Source organism: Chlamydotis macqueenii, chromosome 2, assembly GCF_036417535.1.
Source record: "Chlamydotis macqueenii isolate bChlMac1 chromosome 2, bChlMac1.mat, whole genome shotgun sequence".
Taxonomy (NCBI): Eukaryota; Metazoa; Chordata; class Aves; order Otidiformes; family Otididae; genus Chlamydotis; species Chlamydotis macqueenii.
In genome coordinates, this window is record NC_141557.1 from 117,095,140 (window position 1) to 117,119,309 (window position 24,170).

Below are 24,170 nucleotides of genomic sequence, written 5' to 3' on the forward strand. Positions count from 1 at the left end.
GGACATAATGTAATTGGAAAGACTTCCATAAGGCCGGTTGGTTCCCCTGCTGAGCCCTGACAGTATTACACACAGTATCCTAACCCGCCGCTCCAGAAATTATTTATGACAATTGAGTGTGATTTTAGAAAGATTAATTAGGCAAGTGCCTCAAAGAAGAGCGGATGTACAGAAAGTATATTTAATTGTTTCGCCATCATGAAGAATCAGTTATGCCTTTGTAAGCACCAATTAATCAGGTGTATGCAGGAAAGATCTCTGCCAGATAAGAGTAGGAAGAATATGGCTCGGAGCATATTAAAAAGAAGATTAAAAGGAAGGTTATGCTAAAACCACTCACGATTTTATTTCCCTATGAGACTGTATTCCCCCCTATCAATTACTCGTTAATTTATCATTTTGTTGTCATAGTTCCTTTGCATGCCTCCTACACGCTCCAACTCGGTTTTTTTTCCGAAGGAGGGGATAAAAAAATCAAACTCTGGAAGCCCCAGGGAAATGGCGGCCCGCCCCACGGGCTACACCGCCGCCTCCCTCGCGGCCCTCAGCGGCCTCCCGCGGGCGCGGCTCGGTTTGGCTCGGCTCGGCTCGGCTCGGGGGAGCGGCGGACGGGGCTTCCCGCTGAGGGCCGGGCCGGGCCGGGCGGGGCCGGGGGCTGGAGCCGGGGCTGGGGCTGGGGCGGGCCGGGCGCCACCTGCCCGCTGCCGTCGCGGCGCGGCGGCGGCTCCCCGCCCGGCACACTCCACCCACCCGCGGCTACTTGTGAGCCCCTCGACGGGGCTGCCGCCATTTCCCCTCGCGGGCGGCCCGAGAAGGTGACCTGGTCCCGGGCAGAGCGGCTATGTCGGGGGGCCCTGCCGCGGCGGTCCGGCTGCTGGCGCTGCTGGTGAGTCCGGGCCCCGACGGGGCGCGCCTAATCGCGGGGGGCCCCCGGTACCGGGGGCTGGGGGACTGCGCTACTTTGTAGCGGGGAGGGGGGCGTTGCGCGGAGCTGTGCTGGAAGGCGGCGCGGGTGCGGGGAAGAGCGCTTCCCATCGGGGCTCGGCAGCCCTCCCGCTGCCGGCTGCTTGTGACTGGGAAGGGGTTTTTCTCCCATTCTTCGGAAAACAGGTAAAAGCGGTCGCTGTTTGCCGTCCGAAAGGAGGTGTAGGTAGGAGAACCCAGTAAGAGCGGTATCTCGAATGGGTGGGGTTTTTGTGGCGCCAGGAGGAACAGGAACGCGGTGAGGAGTTCATGCGGTTGCCGTCTTCGTGCTCAGCCTATTATCTGTATTAATAAGCTGCATTACATCTTTTGCCAGGAGGGAAGATGGAACATAAAGTATGATTTAAGGGAATTTTTATTGCCTTAGAGAAACTACACAAAATTCTTAACAGTCCAAGGCACTTCAGGCTTTCTCCTTCACAAGCCCTCACTCTTCTTTAGCCATCAGCCTTTAGACCTACCATCCTGTGAAATACCTTTTCAGGCTAAAAGCAAGGAGTGTTTTATAACGGCGACCAAAACGCCTGGTTTGTTTGATTTGGACTGATGCTTCCTAGCTGTTTTCTAGATATTTTACAGGAAGCTCTCCTCCATATCTGTGGCATTGTTCTTTAGCTCTTCACCTTTCCAGGCTGGCAAAATGCCTGCGGAAGTCGGGCCGCCGCTCAGATGAAGGCAAGGGTGGAGGCCAGGCCATGGGCTGCGCCGGGGAGCTGGGCAGGGTTCAGTAACGGCACGTTGCGTGGTCAGACTGGCAGGTACTGTAGGTCGGGAGCTTGCTCCCTCAGCTCGAGTTCCTGCAAAATCAGATTTGTTAGCTGGAGACCTGCTGCCCGATAACTTTAATGTAGAGTTGCAGCTGGCCACAAGTCGGACAGCAACAGTTAACCCCATTCTTTGCAGCAAGCTGGGATTTATGGTTTGGTTGGAAAATATTTTATCCTTGTTTTGCCCAAAAGAGCAATGGGAAACATGTGGAGTGCTACTTGTACCAAAGTTTTTAATTCCTGAAGCCACACCGTTGTCTGTTTTGCTGGGCTTGCACTGACTCAGGATGCCGTTGGTTTTGCCAGAAGAAAAGCGGAAAATTATTTTCCTCAATTCTCAGTCTCAGCTAAAGCTGGGGCAGGGTGCGATATATTGAGAGTGAACTTGGTTTGGTGCCTAAATGCCTTGTTATCAGACAGTACATTAGAGCAAATAAAGCTGCCTTAATTGGTTGATGTCAGGAGAAAGAGGTGCTGTTGGGTTTTGTCTTTTTTGTTTGGTGGGGTTTTTTGTTTGTTTTTTTTTTTTCCCCTGATGAGGACAGAGCCATTTGAGTGGCAGAAAGTCTAGTTGCTTCTTGGAGAGTGACAGATTAGGGTTATTTATATCTTATGACATGCAAAGATCATGCAGATAACTTCAAAACGTTAAGAAATTACTGACAAACAAAATCAGTCTGAAAGTAGTGTCTTCCTAAAGCATCTTCTATCTTGGAAATATCCAGCACTGTAAGTTCTTCCTCCCTCTGTTTTTCCCAGAAGTATCTGTTGGTCATCTGCGCTCCCTCCCTGCCTGCAGGCTACATCGCTGTATCCTCATCCCTAAGTACCTCGCAGAGGTCACAGCGGCTTTCCCCATGTCCTTGCCTCTGACCCTTTTCCAGGGATGTCCGGGCATTCCAGACGATAGCGCACCCGTAGGGTTGGGCTTGACTTGGCGGGTGTCCAGGGCACACACCCAGAGCCATGGGCCTGCCGGGCAGGTACGGCTATCGAGGATTATTAAGCTGGGAGGTTTCTCGGTCATTTCTGAAGGGGATGGACAATCGCATCTTCAAGAGAGGAAAGAAGAGTTGACAGATGTATGAATCTTACTATGTGAGGAACAAAACTTATTTTTTCTCTGAATGTCTTCTCAGATTGTACTTCCTTGATGTTTGGAATGTTAGACTTGGGCTGGATATGATGAAATTCAGTCCAGAATACATTAGATGACTATTGTCATGTCAGTGCCAGCAGCAATTACTTTTCAAAATTCATAGAAACAAGTTAAATTTAAAAACAAAACAACATGATGCTTAATTTTAGAAAGAGGAAAGGTGAGATAATTCAAAGCAGCCTAGCTTCTATCGCCAGTGATGTCTTGAAAGATAGTAAAAATATTTACAAGCATCAGTGCATTGCTTCAACAACTTAATATTGTTCTAAAAAGGAGGGAAAAAAACAGCGCTGTAGGGAGATACGAAAGCAGATGAGAAATACGCAAGATCTAGTGTTTTATCCATCCTGTTGAACTGAAGTGGTGTATTATTTTGGACACCACATTTCAGAATAAAATGAACTCACCCAGGAGAGACTAGAGGAAAGCAAAAATGCAATCTGAGTTCGGGAAATCCTGTTTGTGATTCTTGAAGTGAAATTTTACAACTGGGAACTGAGAAGAGAAAGGAGTGAGATGCATGGTAAGCTTTCATATACGTGAAAGGCAATTGTGAAGAAAAGGGAATTACACTGATGAGAACATTATCAACATGACAAAGAGGTGGATTTGGTTTGAGATTAAGACATCTCTCATAGAGATGTTTGAGTTTCTGTTATGGTAAATGGAGATGCAGTGGACGCAGAGTGCACCTATTTGGTTGGATTAAATTGCGCTTTCGAAGCAAATCTCCAGAGTGTGTGAATCTACTCCCTCCTGCATGAAACCGCGTTGGGAGATGCATCCGTCTGCTCATGGGTGTTTGGTCTGTGGGACCAGGCTGATTCTAGTCTGAAGTAACAACCACAAAACATGGGTTGTGTAGTGTTGGGTTCTCAGCAGCAACTGCTTTGCTGTACAAGTCCTCTCGTATTGAACTTACAGAGTAGACATAGCTACAGTCAGTGGAGTTATGAGAGATACAGCAGATGTGGGCTGGCTTTGGGGTGGAGTGAACTGCTCTCTGATGTTCTTGTCTGTATTGGCCATATTTCTGTTGAATATAACAGAAGTTAACTTAGCGTTCATTTAGACCATGTACATTTGTATACCTTAATCTGAAACTGAATCTCATCCGAACAGCAATATGATCAACTTGCAGAGCTAAAAATTAGGATAATAAAATTAGGATAAAAATTAACAAAGACTTCTCCATCTGTAAGATGAGCTAGGCAGCACCTTAGGTTAGCTAGTGAGGCTGTGGGACCTCCATCACTCATTTTTAAGAGTAGGTTAAGCAGTTGTCAGAAAGCCAAGTGTAGTTCATCTTGCCCCAGGGCCAGGAGATGGACTAGTAGATAACCTTGTATGGTTTCTTCAGCCTTCTTCTCTAAGTATGGAAGATTTCTGCTGGCCCGTGGTCTTCAACACCAAACTGACTCACAGGAGGTGCAAGATCCAAATCTCCTGACGTACACCTTACATGAAAGACCACATTTCTGGGACTTACTGTTTCATAGTGTAGCAAATATGGTCACATACCTTCTTGCTTACTCAATCTGCATCTTTACATTATAAAACTAAGTTGTGTGTTAAATCTGTCCTTTAGTCACTTCCTGACTATACGTGAACATGGATTTCAGCAAGAGCAGCCTTGCACTCCCTGTACTTGGCAGTCACTCCCTTCTTTCCCCTGCCCTCTTGCTGGCTCCTGCTGCTTGCCTGTAGTTTTTCATTCCATTTCTATTACTGCAGGCCTCAGGTTTTCCATATCGTTATCTGTAACCATCCAGTTTTCTTTTGACAATGCCTTCTCAGCTCTGTCATCAACAGCTGTCATTGGTAGATGTCTATTTTTTGTGCCAAGCTATGATCCACCTCAAATGACAGACAGGACTTTCCTGCTCTTACTGAGCCGTTTAATAGAAGGCAGCTATAGGATATTAAAAAAAAAAAAACAGGGAAATTCAGAATTCAGCACCTATTGGATGTGTGACTTTTCACTTGTCCTTGAAGAAAATGTCATTGAAAAGTGCTTTTGCCTTTGTAAAATTTTTGGAACCTTTAAAAATTTTCAATAAAAATGCAAGATCCCTTTATATATTTATTCCATAAGTATTTATGCATTTGGTAAATAATATCGCCATTCTTAAACACCTTCTCTAAATATCTTAGAAGTCCCTTATGAGATTATCTGTAGACTATGGATGGAAAAGTAAAAGAGCAAAAGTGTTTTTTACTGTTTTAACAATAAAACAGAGTGTTTTGAGGCTACTTTGCTACTAAGCAAACAAATTGATTTTTATTTTTAGTTATCTTAATGAAAGACCTTCTGTTTATAATGACTGATGGGATTTTCTCCGCTTTCTTGATTTGCATCTCAGTGGAAGACCTGCTTATTCTCGAACTTCAGGCACTTTTGTTTATACTGTGGTTCTCAGGTTTCCAGTACAAGGAAACTTCTCGTCTTGTGCCTGTTGTTTCCATTCAGTATTGACACAGAAATACCTTTCCCTTCAGTTTACTGGTAAGAAAAAGCAAGAATGTTCATAATACATCTTGACAGCTATTCACCTTCCAAAAGAGTTGCAGCTTCTGTTGGAAAATCTTGACTATCAACCAGAATTTTCCTGTCACTCTTGTTAGTACAATCTCATTAATCATAAAAATAAATTTGAAAAATCTATATAACTAATAAAAACAAGATTAAGAATATTCATGAAAACAGCTTGGTCGAAGGTGTAGGATCCTGTAGCCGTCACAGTGCATATTATTTAGGGAACTTGGTGCTTGCTGATTTTTGTCTTCAGAATATATACATTGGGAAAATTGCCCTTTGAAAAACAGTTTTGTTGTGCAAGTCGAAACAGCAGTCTGCTACATTACTCAGCACCGTCCGCTGCATTGCTGCATTGTGTGGGAAAGAGATAATGTCTTTGAAAAAAAAAAAAAAAACAACTGTCGTCGATATGGCAATCAAGGCTGACTCAGAGGGAGGAAGAGGGAGAGCCCAGTCAACAGTCTAGAAACGAGTTAAAAAGAATGTAAAGAAATACTCGCTGACTTATTTCAGTAGGAAGTCACCTTTTCTGTGCCTGCTTTGCCTTAGGCATTAGTATTTAAAAAAAAAAAAATCACCTAAGATGCAAAATGTTGGTAGATGTAATAATTCTTAAGAACATTAAAAGTATTCTCTGCCTATACAAAGCTCAAAAGGTCTATTTGTGAGTTTCACATGTTCTAGTAACCTACTTTTTGTTGTTGTTTCTCCCAGTGCCTACATTTTCTCACTATTTGGGGGTTTTTGTTACTTGCGGAGTCTTTGGTGCACAGAAAGTGAACGTAAACACAAGAGTCCCTGGTAATTTGGCTGATGGCTCCCGTTCCTTCCATCTAACATGGTGTTTAAGGGCACACGTAGCTGTCCTGGGCTGTCCTGGTGCATGAGGAGAAGGGCAGTTCCAATACTGGATGTTGGCATGTAAGGTTTTGCTTGCTAGCATGCAGGTGTCTCTGCCTTGTTTAGGTACAGGATGTATGGATGACATTTAGCCTCCCAGCAAGGCACTAAGAAGAGGGCTGCGTCTGTCATTTATGCTTCAGCAGATGTTTTGATTAGTCCTTGATTTGAAACGTTACCTAACCTGTGGTGTTTTCTGATGTGCTGGGTAACCCACCAGAGCCTGAATAATCCATCATTTACCCAGAAGAGGGAGCTTCTCCAGGGTGCTGCTGGCCACCTACACTTAGCTCAATGGAAGGCAAATTTCCATTGTTTCGGAATACTGAAGCATTATTCAGTACTAAATGACTGTGAAGTCTGCATTTATTTAAAAAAAAAAAAATTAATTGCTTATTAACTGTTTCCTACTGGGATAAAAGTGCGAAACTTAATAATTAAATAATTATAGTGTATGTTTTTGATCTGAATGGTTATGGGTAAATTTTTCAGAAGCTACTATGAGTAAATAGTAAATATTAATTGTTAGAGGTCAGGTGCCTTCTTCCTTACGGTTTTGCTGTGCTTGTGTCAGTTAAGTTTTAGTACATAAAGTGACATAGAATTAATAATGATTATCATAACTTCCATTGCAGGTCTGTTTGAATTGTGGAAATGGACTCTACATGAAGGTAGGAAATAATGGAAAACTGCTTTTCTTTATCAGTATCTGAAGAAGGGTTCTCTGAGCACAGAGCAAGTGTCAAAGGCGTGCTTTATTTCAGTTGATAAATCTTGATTTTTGATATTTTCTGAAAAATGAAAGTTATGTAATGAATAAAGAAAAGCCAAAATGTAAGTGAATAGATTCCTACATCCGTCAAACTGAGTGGCGTTCAACTTTTAGAAACTTCCTCTAAAACAGCAGATTTGTAGATATCTTTTTTTAGCTCTCCATAAATGAAATCAACTGTTATTTTATGGAATATGTTAATTGTGGAAACGGTTCTAGTTGTTAATCTGGGACTAAGCTGGACAGAAGGACGAAGGCTGTCATGCAGGATGAGAATGAGAGGTAGTGGAGCAAGGATAGCAGAGACAATGGGTTGGTTCAATAAAGGCCTGCTGTTTCATGTATTGTTTCAGAGAGAAGGTTGAGTACAAAGCAGTATTGATGGGATGGCTAACAGGGTAATAAGGCAGAAGTGATGGTTTAAAAAAGCCTTAGTGCCAAACCTCTTCCTACATCTGGTGACAAGCACTTAAACTTTCCAGAACAGGTGTGTTTTCACCAACCCCGGCCATGGGGACTTGCTCATGTATTTAAAAGTTATCTTCCCTAATTCTGTCTTGATAAAAAGACAAGAGTAGTTTTCCTCGTCAAACAACTTGAGGAACATATAACTCTTGGACTGTAGCTCGGAAGGCTAGTGTTGCTCCATGATTTCGAAGTTATTGAAAGAGTAAAAGCTATTCAGAATTCTGGGCTACAGCAGCAATAAAGCATTCATCTGAAATGGCTAAATGTAATGCTAACATTCAGCCTTGTTTTTTCACAGGTTTATAATCGAAATGGCATGAGTGGTGCGTTGTCTCACCCCAACAGCCGTGTCAGACAGAAGCGAGAATGGACAGTCCCTCCAGCTTTCATACGGGAAGAGGAGGACAATTCCTATAAGAATCCAATTGCTAGAGTAAGTCCAGAAGAGAGGTAAATACAAAATACACATAAAAATAGAGATGAAAATCTAAAACAAGGTTGTGGCTGCCCTAAACACATGCACAAATATTTCTTGAATTTTAAAGGACTGTTGAATGTCAGTTGAAGATAGGCACATTTCCTTCTATTTCCTTCCTTTAGCAGATGAGTTGCTCTTGCAGCCTGATTTGGCTTGGTTTCTCATCTTTTCCTAGTCACCAGTTTTCATAAAACTTCGAAAACATCTTTGAGTTTTTCCACTCCACCACCCCTACTCAGCTGTGATTGAACTTGGCAAATGGGTCCCAGAACTGCTGGTGGTGATTGGGCAGGAGGGTGTACATGGAGCGTGATTATCTAGGCCTAATTGTTTAGGAAACAGAGCTAAAAATAACGAAGTTTTTATCCTTTGTGCAAGAGTCGTACGCATTTGGTTCAGCGTCAGTGTTGAAACCTGAATTCACCACACCTGTCACTCCAGCATATAAAGTAACTGCAGATGGTAGCAGGCTGTTACTCTCTGCTTGGACTGCCCTTTGATGGTGAAGCTGGCACAGTGCATGTGTGCTTTTCCAGATGTTTTGGGCATTTGCTGACAGCAGAGGAAGGGTATAATCTCTAGTCAATGCAGCCTCTTCTACTTGTTCCTTCCCAGGTCTGACCTGTCTTCCTCCACCCTATCACTTCCTCAGTCCCGGTCATACTCGCTAGATTAAGTCTAATCTGCCTTAAAAAATTGTCGTATTTTATTTCCAGGTTTTGCTCAAGTAACTTCAGTCTCCCCTGCTCAACTCATTGTTCCAGACTCTCTTGGTTTTTTTTCCTTGGTCTTTCTCCCTATTTTATTTGCCCCTGCCTGTTTGATCAGCCAGTTTCCTCCTTCTTGCCTCACTCCAGCTTTTCACCACGTCATGGTGGTTTTCCAGCCTTTCCTTACACTTACATCCTATCCCACGCTCTTTGTCCAAGCAGTACCAATTTTCTTCTCCCACAGATCTCTCCATTTCATGGTTCCCAGCTGTTGTGCTGGCCCTCGTGTTCCTCATCTCCCTGCATGAGATCCTCACACAGAACATGTAACTCTGCCTGCATTCATCTCAAGATCTCCACACTCAAAAGGAGTGCAGAAAAAAATATGTGTTTAGTATTAATTTTTTTTATTTGTTACAAAAATGGTGGAAAAAATATATTTGCATTTTTAAATATGTTTTTATTTACCAAATGCTGTTTAATCTGTTATATTCCTGCTAGATACATTCCGATCTTGAAGATACAGGGGTAGTGGTCACTTATACTATATCTGGTCAAGGAGTAACAGAACCCCCTTATGGATTATTTGTTATCAATGGAAAGACTGGAGACCTGAACATAACAGGAATTGTTGACAGAGAAAAGACTCCAATGCTTCTTGTAAGTTGAGTAGTAACTTTTTCCTTATAGGTGCCCATCTATCCATTTTTTCCTTCTTGTGTTCAAATGTGTTTGCTTCAATTAGTTTTAATGCGTCTGGATTTTTGTGTGTGTATACATGCTTATATTTATAAGCATATTATATATGTTTACGTTATGCTTACATTTTTTTATATTTATTATATATTTCTATTTTGCATATTTATTCATATATATTACAGACACTCACTGAATTTGTTTATTGTTTCTGTCTGTATTATTTCAGCTCAGAGGTCACGCACTAGATAAGACTGGAGCAAAACTGGAAGAGCCAATAGACCTCCCGATTAAAATTCTGGATATAAACGACAATTCTCCAGTGTTTTCACACGAAGTTTTTGTTGGTTCGATTGAAGAATTAAGTGAAACAGGTAACGTTATTTTTAGAATTTTTTTTTTTTCATTTACCTTTTCCCAACACATGCAAGGGCACAAGTGAATATACTCTTTTCAGCAGCATATCTGCAGTAACAAGGATGCATTCTTTTGGTTGGATAGGCCAGGTTATCCACCTGTGAATTCAAATTTTTATCCAGGGCTAAACTGTGTGGTGTGATGACAGGAAAGCATCCACATAAAGGCAACAGAGAACAACGCTTCCTTTTACGGCATCTTTGATTTGATATGAAAGCTAGTACAAATCCAGGCACCAGAGTCCTTCATCAGAAATTGCAGGGGAAATGCAGTCTACCTTCTGGCCTAGCAATCGCAGCCTGTTTGGGAGGGACTCCACTCTACCATGCTCATGAAAAGCCATGCTTTTATCTGTAGACTGGAGAGGTATTTCACAGTTAAGCACAGATGGCTGTGACCTAACCCTCAAAGAACAAGTTAGTGGCAGTTTTCCTATTGATGTCAGTAAACATAGCAGCAGCAGATTATTTCGCAGAAGATAAGGAAAGCTAGAGTAAAACAACTTAATAAATACCTGACATTGTATCCCTTCAATGTCACGATAATCTGGAGAAACAGATTATTGACCATGATGATTCACTTGAGTGAGGCATTGAGTTCCCTCAGCTCTCTTTCAAGTCAGTAGCAGCTGTAGGGTAATGGCTTCTTTGCTTGGATTCCAGCTAATGTTCAAACTCAGGCACTGGCCACTGAGGTACACCCTTTCCCAAAGGACAAAATCCTGTGCCATGAGTTGTAAGGGGGTTGCACCATGGGGACCACCAAGTATTTTGAGTGAAGCTGTTGGGAAATGCAGTTTGTTGTTCAAAAACTTTTTCTTTCTTTTCTGTGTGGTATCTACAGTTTTCTGACAGAATTTTTGTGAGAATTCAACCCGTTGTGTAATTCTGATGCACTGATCTCTGTGAGTTACAGATGTGTTGATGCAGCTTTTTGTTTGCTAGAGGATATACTTTTAACATGTACTATTTGGATTTTAGGAATGCTTCTTCAGCTCTATTCACTAAGGAGGTAAAGGCAAGAGCATCAGAAAACTGTGCAGTGTACCTGACAACAGTCTCTTAATCTGTGACATTACAGTAAAAATACTTGGCAGTGCATGGCAGTGTAAACATGATATATTTTGTTTTCTTTTTTCCAGGAACAATTGTAATGAGAATAAATGCAACAGATGCAGATGAACCAAATAATCTGAATTCCAAAATTGCTTTCAGGATCATTTCCCAAAGCCCTAGTGCTGCATTCAGTATGAATAAGGATACTGGCGAGGTTCGAGTAGCAAAAATAAACCTTGACAGAGAGGTAAAAGAAACCCTCCCCTTTTTTATCTGTTGACAGAAGTTTTCTGATGCCTATTGTGTCACTTCCAGCTCCGCCTACCAGGTTGGAGAGCTGGTCCTCTTACCTTCCTTCACTTCCCTTAGGATTAAAGCCTTGTCTGGCTGATGCATGTTTTTCAGGGATTTGGTGGAGTGGGTGGAGTGACAGGATCAAGGTTGTATTCTGCCTGCCATCTCTCTAGCACAGCACTAGAAACCTGTTCCTTTCTGTCCCTCCCGTGCAGCCAGGGCAGCAGTTACATGAAGCAAGGGATCGTTTCTCTGTGCTGGAGAGCGTATGGCAAAGACAACCCAAATCACAGTGCAAAGAGTTAGCATGGGTGCTGCTGTGAGGCAGCATTGCAAGCCACATATTACCAGCAGCTTTACCTGTGCTTGCATGAATTTTCACTGGCCAGCAGATGGTGATCTGGATGTTACCTCTGCAGCTGATGGCAAGGCCTCTGCCTCCAGCCCTGTCCTGACATGCAGGTATCACTCAGTGGTCCTGGCCCTGTTTATGGCCACTGAAACTTTTCAGTTGCCATATAAGTACAGTCTGACTCTTTGTGGAGGAGATGCAAGAGTTCCAAATCCTTTTCAGAGTCTCAGTTCTACTCCAGCAGAGCCTGTCAAGGTGGTTGTGTGTGAGATTCATTACTAGCTAGAGAGAAGAAAAGTTATAATTGGCCGTAAGAGGGATTACCAAAGTGTAACAGAGATAATATAACAAAGGAAAAAAAAATTATCTTGGTTTAAACACTTTTTTTGTTCTTATGGCAGACACAAAGTAGCTATTCTTTGATGGTGGAGGCAAAAGACCGTGGTGGTGAAGTAGGTGGGAATGCTGCAACATGTTCTTTAGAAATCAAGATTTTGGATGTCAATGATAATCTGCCTGTGGTTGAAAGTCGTACAGTAAGTACATTTATCACAATATTTGGCATGTTTCTACACCTGCCAGTATCCTGTTGCTTAATATAAAGTTATGCAAACTTTCTTGCACTGGTGAAATGGGGTAAATCACAACAACTTTTTAAAGAAGGATGTTTTTCGATTGCAGTTTGAAGGAAGCATTGAAGAAAACAGAGCAAATGTGGAAATTCTACGAATAAAAGTATTTGACAAAGATGAAGAGTTTTCTGATAACTGGCTGGCAAACTTTTCATTTGTTTCTGGTAATGAAGGCGGCTTTTTTCGTATAGTAACAGATACCCGAACAAATGAAGGAATTTTGACTCTTCTGAAGGTTAGCATATTCTTTAGAGAGTCTTCTTTAAACATTAGAATAATTTATTCCATTTAAATTGACATACAAATTATTTACACTCATTCAGTATGTAAACTGTACATTTACATGGCGGACACTCCTCCCTTGGTATATTCTTTGTTAGTGTATTCAGTAATTTTGTGCAAAATAATAATATTGTCCAGCTTTACCGTTTACATTCTGTGTGATCTCAAATACCTCTAGTGGGCAGAAGTCCCCAAACTTTCCTTGTCATTGGATGACAATGCTAACATGTGCTGTGAACTTTCCCATATTTTTAATCTCCTTGCTGGTCTCAGTTTAGATTTCCATATTTCCCATGACCACAGATAGCACTGCAGGCAACACCTACTCCGTAAGCCATGGGCTACAGCCTATTTTATGAATTACCTTAAATTGAAATAATGGAAATATTTTCCATAAATTGAAATTTCTGCTTTATTAATTTCACTCCCCTTTAGTCCGCAAGAACTGAAGATGCATAGTGCCCTAAGTACCTTTTTTCTTTTTTTTTCTGCTCTTGTTTCCTTATCTGAAAAGTGTGAAAAATAGGTAAACGTTATTGAGTAAATGAATTGGTTTTAAAAAAAATAATTGGAAGAGCCAAGTAATAATGAGTACTGATTCACTGACAGTAAAGACAATATATGGGTAGAACTTATATTGCATCTACCTTAAATTAATTTAAATTCAATAATATAATTATTTAAATAAGGATGCTACAGTATTATTTTAAAAATATTATTTAAATATTAAATGTATGAATGTTGTCTAGAGATCAGATTCTGTCAAATTCTGAGTGATAATGTTTTTCTTTAATTGCTCTAGGAGCTGGATTATGAAAAAATGCAAAGTCTAAACTTGGGAATTGTTGTAACAAACAAAGCTGAGTTCCACAAGTCAATTAAACACAGTTATAAAGCACAAACAATTCCAATCAAAATTAATGTGATTAATGTACGAGAAGGCCCTGTGTTCCCTGGTGGCACAAAAATTATTGAAGCAAGTGAGAGCCTGCAGATAAGACAGGTTATTGGACAGTATCAAGCCTATGATGAAGACACTGGAAAAGTAGCAGAGCGCATAATGTAAGAATCTTTTTATAACCATCATAACTGAGTATGTCAGAAGTCACATCTTACTGTAAAAATGTGTATATTGAACTGAAATAATTTCAGAGGCAATAATTTTCTACTGCGTATAATTCACACCTAAAACAACATCATCATCTTCAATATTGTACTATGTAGAAAATAACTGACTTGAAAATCCTACTTGTTTGGTCATATATGGTGAGACGTGTTTGTGCTGAGATTGTCCGTGCTGCATGCTCTTTGTCACGCTTGTGTACTTCTGAGAGCAGATTTACTCATCTGACTTCATCGTCTGCAGAAAGTTTAGGAAGAAATACACAGAAACCTCTAGCAATTGGGCAGAAGGGATATAAAGTAGATAAGTCTGTGTGTGTGTGTTTAGATTTTGAATCATAGCTCTTAGCTAAAATGTTGTTAATCCATCACCATGGCTTTTACAAATAGTGCAGGCCAGCAGAGGTGCGTACCCAACAGTAGACCTCTCCCCCACCCCTGTAATAGAGTCGCTCCCGGGTGGCTTCTGCTCAGCTCTGGCTTGGAGCAGCAATGGAGGGGAGGAGGGTGATGACCAGCAGTGCAGCTCCCTCTCCTGCTCTGGTCTCGCTCGCTGAGTCTTCTTTTATAATGCCTCCACACCTAAATCTTGGCTTTAGAGGGAGAAAAGCAGGTTTCAGCATTCAGGGTAGGTTTATAATCTAGATTTATTGTTGAAATCAGTTCCAGTAGCAGGAGCGTCAGACCTAGGGCTTTGGTCTCTGCTTTAAACGAACAGTAAACATATTGTGAAGCTGCTTTTTCCACTGTTGGTTGTTTTCCTTGTTATAAATTTGTACATCTTTCTATGCAATTTTAATCAGATACATGAAAGGAAAAGATACAGCAAACTGGGTCACAATAGACTCAGCCACAGGTGAAGTCCGACTTGCCAAAAAACTGGATTACGAATCACCACATGTAGTAAATGGTACCTACACTATCACCATGTTGGGTGTAACCACTGGTAAGTTGAGAGAATTTTGTTTTCACACGTATTGTTTTGTTTAGTGTTTAATTTGCCTTTCTATAACTATAGTTGGTTTAACCTCCCTGTCTTTCACCGCCTAAAACGTTAGGCGCCTAGTGCAGTTTCTCATAGGCTCTGTATTTGGAGGAGAGACATAAGCAACTTATTGAAACAGGATGAACCTTGGAATGCATTCCCAAAGTGCCTGTTTCTCTTCTTTGGCTAGATGGAGGTGAACTTTTTCTAAAAGCTTTGCAAAGACCAAGTCTAATAGGAACATGCCTTGTCAAGGTAGAAATTGCCAGCTAATCAGCAGACTTCAGAGACCTTTGTCTTCTTGAATGCTATGCAAGAAAGACTCCCTGAACTCCTTGTGTATCTACTTAGTATTCTCCTTTTATAATCTGCATGTTACTGTGTAACCACGCAAAGGAAATATATTAATTGTCTTTAAGTTAAAATAGTAAAACAGCTTACCTTCAGAAGAACTTTGTCAGTATGTTTATTGACATGAGGAATTAAGTACTGCACCCATAAGCTCCAGGGAGAGTTCTTTCAACTTATTTCAGCAATATTTGGGTTTTGGAAAATAATACGGGTGGAGGTTTTTTTTATTATTTTAAGATTAATTTTTTGCACTTCTCAAATCAATTTAATTTTTCCTATTTTAAAATCTTAGATTTTCCTAAGAAAACGATCACCGGCACAGTTGTTATTCAAGTTAAAGATGAGAATGATAACTGCCCACTTCTTGTGAACCCAGTGCAGACTGTGTGTTCAGATGCAAAATTAGTTGATGTTACAGCTAATGATCTGGATGGTTACCCAAATAGTGATCCCTTCACCTTCACTGTCATTGATGAGCCGGAAGGGACAGCAAAGGAATGGATAATTGCATCTGAAAATGGTAAGAAAATATATTTTTAATTACTTTCAGTTCTTTGGAGTCCTAGTGTATAATTTGTTAATTGCAGTCAATCTGACAGTTTGACTGATGCAGACCAAAAAAAAAGTATATATGGAGTCAGGCATGAAGACACGTCACTCAGGTTCTAAACGAGCAGTGATTGTAGGGATCACAGCTTTTCCAGAGTGGCATTCCTCAACTGAGTCATCATCCGGGCATCTCTTGCCTAGTGGTGTCCTTGACGTGACATGGCCACGGGAGCAAGCAGCATGGATCTCTGCCTGTGGCCTACGACAGATAAATGTCCTTATGACTGAAGTTGCTCTTTTTTTGTGAATTCAGCCTTTAACTATTCAGATGATGTGAAGGTTAACGCTGTATAGGTGGATGGGCTGTCTTCCATGATAAGTCTCTGCTGGTGTGAAACTCTGCAATTATTTGAGACTGCAAGTGAGCACGGCTGCTTTGTTACCGGCACGAATTACTTGATAGGAATAAGAGCGTGTATGCTGTAGCAGCAGCTAATTAAACTTAATTCTATTGCACTGGCTGGACTTAACTGGAGGGGGCTTGTTAGGAGGCTGTGAAGATTTTATTTCCCTTAGTTTACAGGACTCAACTTTGGCTCCACTCATTTCCTGTTTGTCTTTTTTTTTTTTTCTTTGACACACTTTTTCTGCCTCAGGCACGAGCATACAGCTGGTACCACAAAACCTGAAGCTGGGAAGAACTGAAGTTCCCATCCTAGTAAAGGATTTCCAAGGGCTCAGCTGTGCTCAAGCACAGTCTCTGCAACTGACTGTTTGTAACTGTGAGGATGACGGCGCATGCAAAGAGAAAATTATCGGCACGAAGTTAGTGGGTCTGGGACCAGGAGCGATTGCACTAATCATCTTGGCGTTTTTACTTTTGCTGCGTAAGTAATTATTTCATACTATTTCAGAAGCATTGTAAATATGACCTGCAAAGCATCAGGAAAGAAACAGTCCAGCTCCCAGGTTTTATCATCTTGATATATTCTGTATGAACTCCTAGTCTGTGTGAAATCATGGCAAATCCCCAACTAATTTTGGTAACATCAGCATTTCACCCTTAAAGGATTTCAAGCTGTGCGTTTTGAAATTAGTATGTACAACCGTAGTATTTGTTTATGGCGCTGTAAATAACAGGTGGGGAAGCAGTAAGGAATCCTGTCAGTGTTTCCCTCACCTCCCCATGTGAACCCTAACTCTTCCCACTCAAACCGCAGCAGTCTCTCCACTCTCTTCTCCCTCACTTAAGGCCCAGGTGTGGTGCCTTGCTTTGAGCAGCACGTGACGTTGTTCTTTGGTAAAGCGAAATAGAAACTCAGAAATAAAAGAATGCTCCTAGTCAGGGTATGGCCATGTGTACCAGTGCTGTGTTTAAAATGGCAGTAGTTTCTTGCTTGAACTAGTAGCAATCTAGCTGTGGCAAAAAAAAAAGTTCAAGCCACATTAATCCTGTAACTGGATTGTTTTGAGTTCCCCGGGCAATGCTCTAGATGTGTCACAGGAGTGGCAAGGTAGAATTTACGTGACGCCGTGTCGTTATCTAGTTGTAAAAGAGCAGGAGGAGTTAGAAATGCTGAGGCTGTACAGTGATACTTAGGGCTTGGTTTTGGAATGTAAGATCTTTGATAGAGGTATAGCTGTATGCATGCATGGTGATCTGCAGGATTGAGGCCCTGATGGGTTAATTGTGAGTTTACTCTCTAGGAAACCATCCTGGCATACATTTCTAGGTAGTACCTTGAATATTTGGGAACATGTCTTCAGGCTGATAAAGCCCTGATACTCATCACTAGCTCACTAAAGATATATTTTGGTATGAGAGCTGACCAAACTCCAGTACTGGCTGTTAGCATGCTTTGACCCTAATCATTACATAGTTAATGGCAAACTTCTGTTTCCCCGTAGTTATTCCACTGTTACTGCTGCTGTGTCCATGCGGCTCAGGAGCGAAGGGATTTGCTGCGATACCGGACTACAGCGAAGCGATGTTGCGTCAGTGGAACAGCGAAGGGGCAGCTCCCCAGGAAAAGGCATGTAGCCCTAATGGCATTTCTCTTTGATTTCTATCCAAGTGTTCAGTTTGGCACTTGGCATCTCTTCCACACTATGGGCTGATGTTTCAGAGCTGTACGGTGGATTTTAACCACACATGAACATTAATTAAAATTAACCCTGTGAGGCTTAGTGAAGGACCCATGGAAGATTAATTCCACCAGCAGCTCTAGAAACACCAACCATGGTGTTTAAATCTCAAACTAAAGAGGAAGCAATCAAGCATTGATGGTATCTGAGCAGAAGACAGGAGTGTGGGAACAGCTTTGAAGCTGTAAAGAATGAAGCATTTGCATTTGCAAGTCTGGAATGTTCTGTGCTCCTTTAGGAGCATGGTAAAGCAGCGAAACAATGGGTTATAAAGCTTAGCTTCTAGTTTAAAGTTTCAGGTTGTGTTTTAAATTACTTCCCTGTGTATTTGCCTTCTTAAACAGAATAAATTCTTAAAAGAAAAAAAGTGCATTAAAACTGCAAATATGCAAAGGGAACAGTGAATGCCAAGAAAAGTTTGCCCTTTCTTGTTATGCTACAACCCCAGTTTTCAAATTAAAAAAAAAAGGGCATGACACTGGCACGCTTTTGCACAATGACAAAGAAACAGAAGGTAAAAGACTTTACTTAGGGCCAATATTGGCACCAAATTCTTGATAAAACACAACTAAGTTAACAGGGAAGCCAAACTGCTAGAAAAGAGGAAAGGGCCAGGCAGTACCATACAGGCAGCAGGCAGTGCACACTCCCCCACTTTGTGTCTGGAGAAAGCTGGTCAGAGTCTGTTTTGGAACAGCTGAGCTCCCTGGAGTTTTGCTAGCCCTTTTTTTTGGTGGGCTTTTTCCCCATTTTCACTCCCAGCCCTTTGAGTTCCAAGAAAAAAAGTGATCTGTAAAAACATTTCCATCCTCCTTGGGAATGCAGTTATGGAAGCTGCACCCTGTTTCAGGAAGCCATTTACTCTTTGTGGCAACATGTATAAGCGCGAATTCGAACAAGTCCTAAGATGGCACCCTCCCAGGTCCCACCCAGCCCTGCTGCTGGTTTGGTGAGTTCCACGTGCTAGACAGTGCAGCTTTCATGTCACATCCTAATTTGTGTTATTTATGTAGCCAGTGCTAAGCCTCATCCCACCCACTGCACTGGGGAACTCAAGAGGAGCAACCAGCGGAGCAGTAACAGCAGCGGCGGCAGCAGCAGGCATGAGTGGAGAGGAAACTGCAGCAGGAGGAGGCAGCTCTGTCTCTCATGTAAGAGAGCATCACAACACTATTACCAAGGAAAGATGGGAAGAGCAAAGACATCTCCTTTCTGGAGCTGAATATGGAGCCATGGCGGCTGGAGAGGTTGAAGGCATGGCAGGCGTAGAAGGCAAGACAGTGGCAGCTGCAGGAGGAGTCATGGTGGGAGCAGCAGGAGCCATGAATGAAGAATTTTTAAGAGACTACTTCAGTGACGTAAGCATATGACACACGAATAACATTATTTTGATATTTACATTTAGCATCGTGAAATGCTGTTTCTGTTATTACATACACAGATAAGTAGATCTGTATGTATAAACAGTCCTGATACAGCGGCCGATGTTGTGTGCATGGAGCTGGGGGCGTTAAGGGTTTTTCGATTACGCTTACACGTGGGTCTTCGGTATGACTGTGCTCTCAGTCTTGCAGTACTAGGTGCTTACAAGGTCTCCCAATACGAGACCCTTCTCTCAAGGGAGGTACTTGGGAATGGGATCCGGAATATTCAGCAATGACCAAGGAGCACTTTGCCCAGGAAGAAGCCATGAGAAAGACTAAGAGATACAAATCTCAGGGACCTAAGCACATTCAACTGGCCTGTAGGGAGGTACCTGTGACTCATCATGAGTCACTGCTACAGACTTTATAATGGAGCAGGTTTTTGAAAGATGAGCCATAGATGTCAAACAGTAGAGGGTGGGTCTGCATTTTCAAAGCAGCTGAAGTAAGTGGTGCTGGACTTGCTCTTTGCCCAGTAGTCTGAGTGAAGGGCTGTTCATCAGCGGTGTATGAGGCACATGTTGCAATCTCCTTTCTGACTTTTTTTTTTTGGTGACTTAACCATTGACAAGTAGACTAGTCCTACTCATTGCTGCTATTCCTCTCTGCGTAATGCACTTCATTAGTCCTCAGGCTGGTGAGCTGCTTATAGTGGAAGTTTCACTTCCGTATGCCAGGGACTGTACAGGTTGTCCATCACTTGTACAAATGAAGCATCTTCACACCCTGCAGCTGGCTGATAATGAGTTCTGCAGGGAAGTAGCTGTGCAGCTTTCAATCACCACCTCGGGCCAGGGAAGGAGTTGAGCTTAAGATGTTTGCATGTCTCCTGAAGTGCTCTAGCTATGGTCCTCTAGTATGTTCTGAGTGAACATACACAACAGTAGCAATTCTGTTTTCCTTCCACTCTTTGTGCTTCCTAATATTAAGATACATTTTAAGCACAGCTGCTTGCTGAAGTCCTGCAGGAGGGCTTCATAAAGGTCGTACTAGAGTAACCTTTACAACTTCTGGGAGGTGAAAATATCTCAGATTACAGGGAAGAAAAAAACAAAAAAACTCCCAAAACTAGGCAAGTTACCAAACCCAATAATTTCAGATGTGTGATGATTTTTCTAGAAGCATCTCGGGTAATGTGCCTTCTTCCAGGATCAAACACAGATAAATATACAGAGTCAATTCGAGTCTGGATATATACCACATTACACAGAAGACTGAGCTAGTATGCACTCCAGAACTTTAAGTGTGGCAGAAAAGTGGTTCTGAGTACAAGCCAGCAACTGTGTTAGGTAAAGCTGGTTCAGCAGGCCTAGAGGATTTGGCTGTCTTCACTCCTGAAACTGGAGCTAGTGCAAGCATGTACACGGATATTTGTGCTAGCACCAGCAGCAACTCCATTGCAGATGCTGCTTTCAGACTGAGCTGGCCCTGGAAGCACTGTAGTCAGAGCCCGTGAGCCCTCCTTGTTGCGAAGTGGCCTGCATAGAGCCTAAATATGTGTATGCTGGACTTTGTTCCCGTACTTATCAAGCCATTTAATTTTGTGATTTGTTTGCTGTTGAGCTCCTTGGGTGTGATCCTGCAAGCAGAGCTAGTAAAAAGGGCCTTGGCAGGTGATAACATGTCAGCGTGTACTCATTAAACGTTCATTTAAATGTTAAGATACTCTCAGGCATGGTTTTGGCACTCGCCCGCAAACATTTAGTTAGAGGTGAAGTTCATTCACTGAACTGAAATAAAAGCAATCTCTTTGTGAAGATAGAGCAGTATCAAATGGCACAGTTCTTGGTAGGAATAGCAGCAGGTCCTGATAGTACCCAAGGTTTTTAATTTAATTTCAGATTTTTATTCTCATCAGCAGTCAAGTTCAGACTAACTGAAAAAAAAAAAACCAAAAAGCACTTTTAGGTTCTGCCCTTGCTTTGTTGATGGTTTCTGTGGGTTCAGTTAAATATTTTTCTTTTAACCTTTTTTGATCAAGAGTTCCTGGTTTTCAAATTTCTTAAGTCTAGAGCTGACTTTTGCTTTTGTTTTCTGTCTGTAGAAAGCTGTCTCTTTTGCGGATGAAGATGAAGCCCAAGCTGCAAATGACTGTCTCCTGGTTTATTGCCAGGGAGAGTCAGGCTCCCCCCACGGCTCCATCGGCTGCTGCAGCTTTATTGAGGGTGACCTTGACGACCACTTTCTCGATGATTTAGGAGACAAGTTTAAGACTCTGGCAGAAATATGCATAGGCAGGCATATCAACATGAAAGACGGTAGCTCCAGGAGTGAATCAGGTTTCGGTCTTAATGACGCAAAGTCGCAGTTCTTAGATCAGCAAAATGCTTCCAGCTCAGAACAAGCCTTTGCCTCAGGCAGCCACTTCCAGCCCGCCCCACCACTGCATATGGGTGGTGGTGCAGGAGAAGACACCGTGTCCAAGGAGGTGGTCACAGAAGCAACCTTTGCATCCCACTCTGGGCAGCATCATGCCCGGCCCCTTCCCACGGCCCACGCGGAGACCAATTTCACCGTGACAGAAACATCCTACTCTGCAGGGGCACCTGCCCGCTCAGCTGCTGTCTTTCTAGACCCCCAGTTTAAGGAGAACATAGTGGTAACAGAGAGAGTGCTGGCACCCGCGTCAAGCTTGCAGGGTATGGTGGAAATCCCTGACTTGCCGCATGGAAGTAACGTGGTGGTTACGGAGAGGCTGGTGCAATCGGAGGGCGCTGGGCCAGGAGCCCTGACAGTTCAAGATCTCCCTGACTCCCAATATGTCGTGGTGAGGGAGCGGGAGAGGGTGCTTGTGCCCGCTGCAGAGCAGGGCTCGCTCAGCTTTCCTGCTTTGGCAGAAGGGCACGGTATGGTGGTGAACGAAAGGGTGGTGACAACCTCAGGGATGCAGAGCAGAGCCGAAGAGGTGGCAGGTGCTGGCTCGGGAAGGCAAGAGCACGTGTTGATCACAGACTCTCTGCTTAACCAGGCGGGCTCCAAGTTAGAGGGGCCACCTCCTGCCAGCGCCACACTGAGCAAGTCTTCCCGTGTCACCAAATACAGCACAGTGCAGTACACTCGCTCATAGCCTGGCCTCTTGCAGGAGCAACACCTGGTTGTCCAGCACCTGTATGTCAGTGTGTGTCTCATCTCAGGCTTTTTCTTGGGACTCAGATTTGCTGGAGCTTTCAGAATGACATGGACTCACTTGCAGTAGTTTGTATAAATAAGGATTATGACCAAGAAGCTAGTAAGGAAATCTGCTGTTGTTATTAGGCAACGTTGGCAGCCATGCTTTTGAAGTGGAAAGATGTGGGAAATATATTTTTTCCTTGTTTGCTATTTTTGCAATTGCTTTTTATTATTCAGTTAGTGTAATAATACCACATAACCACAGCTGCATAATTATGAGAAAGCAGAAAAAAAAAGTCTAAAATCTAGCGGTGGATAGTAGCGTGCAAAGCATGAGTTAGGTTTCTGAATTGCTGTTCGGCATATCTGCTCAGGTCCCCCCTAAGGGACATCAGTTTCTCATTACATGTTTGGCATCTACTACCTTGTGGGCCAGGGCACCTGCCCCTGAGCTGCAGATCTCTGCACCTTGGTGAGCTGCTAAGAAATCTCTCCTTCCCAAGAAGTCCAGGCTACCAAAGCCAGTACCTCCTCAGGGCGGTGGTGTGTTGATCTGCTGGAGGGATGTCACAAATTCGGGTTATCAGCGTTTGTACGTTAAGCAATCACTACTTCCGTATTAGCACGGGGGTTGAAGAAAGCAAGTAGCAAAAAAGCTGAGAACTGCAATTTTTTTGGTGCCTTGATGTAAAAATTCTGAAACTTGGTGTGGGTCTAGGCTGACATGGACAAGTAAGCATTTGCACCATATAGATATTTTTCACTGTCTCCTAATTGGTCCTTTAATAATATATGAGAAATAGCCAAAACTGACCTTACCTTTAAAGCCAGAGATTCAGTCAGTGGCTTTGGTAGCAAAGTTCATGGCCCTTAGACATCTATAGGATCTGATTTACAAGTCCAGTTAACTAAATGATTTTAATTCTCACAGATACAAGCAGAGAAATGCAGCCTTGTCTGAGTGTGTGAGGTTTGCTGGCTCGAGTGGGCTGCGTGATGCCGTATAATGGCAGCGTTCCTTAGCTCTGACGAGACAAGAGAAAGCTCCCTGTGCGTGTGCAACACTTAAAATTACCTTTCTTTCCATTAAATTTTTGTGATAAAAGCAGAAGACGGTACTGCACTGTTTGGCACCATGTATATATGCATATGTAAATATTTATTTGTATGCAATTTGAAACATTTTAAAGTTAGTTTTATAGAGGAAAAACTGCAATGCACTCGTCATGTTTTGTCAGAGTAGAAGTATTTTAGATCAGATATTGGTACTGTGTTTATCAGCAAGCTGGTCATATGAGAATGGAAAGCCCATGCACCTGCAGATCTTTCTGGTTGTCTCCACATCTCTTGGAATTTTCCTGCAGCTGCAGTGTTACATTTTCCACTGATGTGTTTTGCCTTTGACTAGAAATGCTTACAGTGTATTCGATTTGAGTGATAAGAATGTAAAAGTTGATTCAAAAGCATAAACATAAAGAGTAGGAACTCCAGTGGAGGAGTGCTTCCAAGCAAATCAAACTAATTCGCTTACTTGTACCTGTTGGTTATTTATCTCTTAAAATTCATTTTTCAAGTACATGTATTTTACTTTTAAGCAAGTTCTAAGCGATGACCACTTTTTATGCAGTTAGAGGAGGTCAAGTTATTTCTGACTTTTTCATGGAGTATTTCTGTGGTTTTATGCAATCTTAAAATAAAGAAGTCTACTGTATTTTTTAATTGATCATTCAATTTTAAGACGGCTACCCCAGTGAAAACACTGACTTTCCTACGACAAGTAAAAAACTTAAAGGTAGAATGAGGATTGCAATTTCCCAAACAGCATGAAAGAATATCTGAAAGATACAAGTGATGTATCTTTGATGATACATATCTGAAAGATACAAGTGATGTATCAATGAAAGTTGGCATCCTACTAACTTACAGATTCTGAAAAGAAAAGTAAATTCTGCTGCCTGGTTGAGCACACTAAATTTTG

General features: G+C 42.2%; 1 protein-coding gene across 1 annotated transcript; it reads left to right on the top strand.

Moving 5' to 3' along the window:
• Window positions 1-791: 791 nt before the first annotated feature.
• On the top strand, window positions 792-23,903 carry LOC104474099 (desmoglein-2). The gene is made up of 15 exons (XM_086742282.1): window positions 792-886; window positions 6,985-7,020; window positions 7,888-8,022; window positions 9,279-9,437; window positions 9,703-9,847; window positions 11,032-11,192; window positions 11,993-12,127; window positions 12,273-12,458; window positions 13,308-13,567; window positions 14,431-14,573; window positions 15,256-15,483; window positions 16,169-16,399; window positions 17,421-17,549; window positions 18,675-19,015; window positions 21,126-23,903. Exons 1-15 carry the CDS (start codon window positions 842-844, stop codon window positions 22,146-22,148), a joined length of 3,357 nt encoding a protein of 1,118 aa, XP_086598408.1. The 5' UTR covers window positions 792-841; the 3' UTR covers window positions 22,149-23,903.
• The last annotated feature ends 267 nt before the right edge of the window (window positions 23,904-24,170 follow it).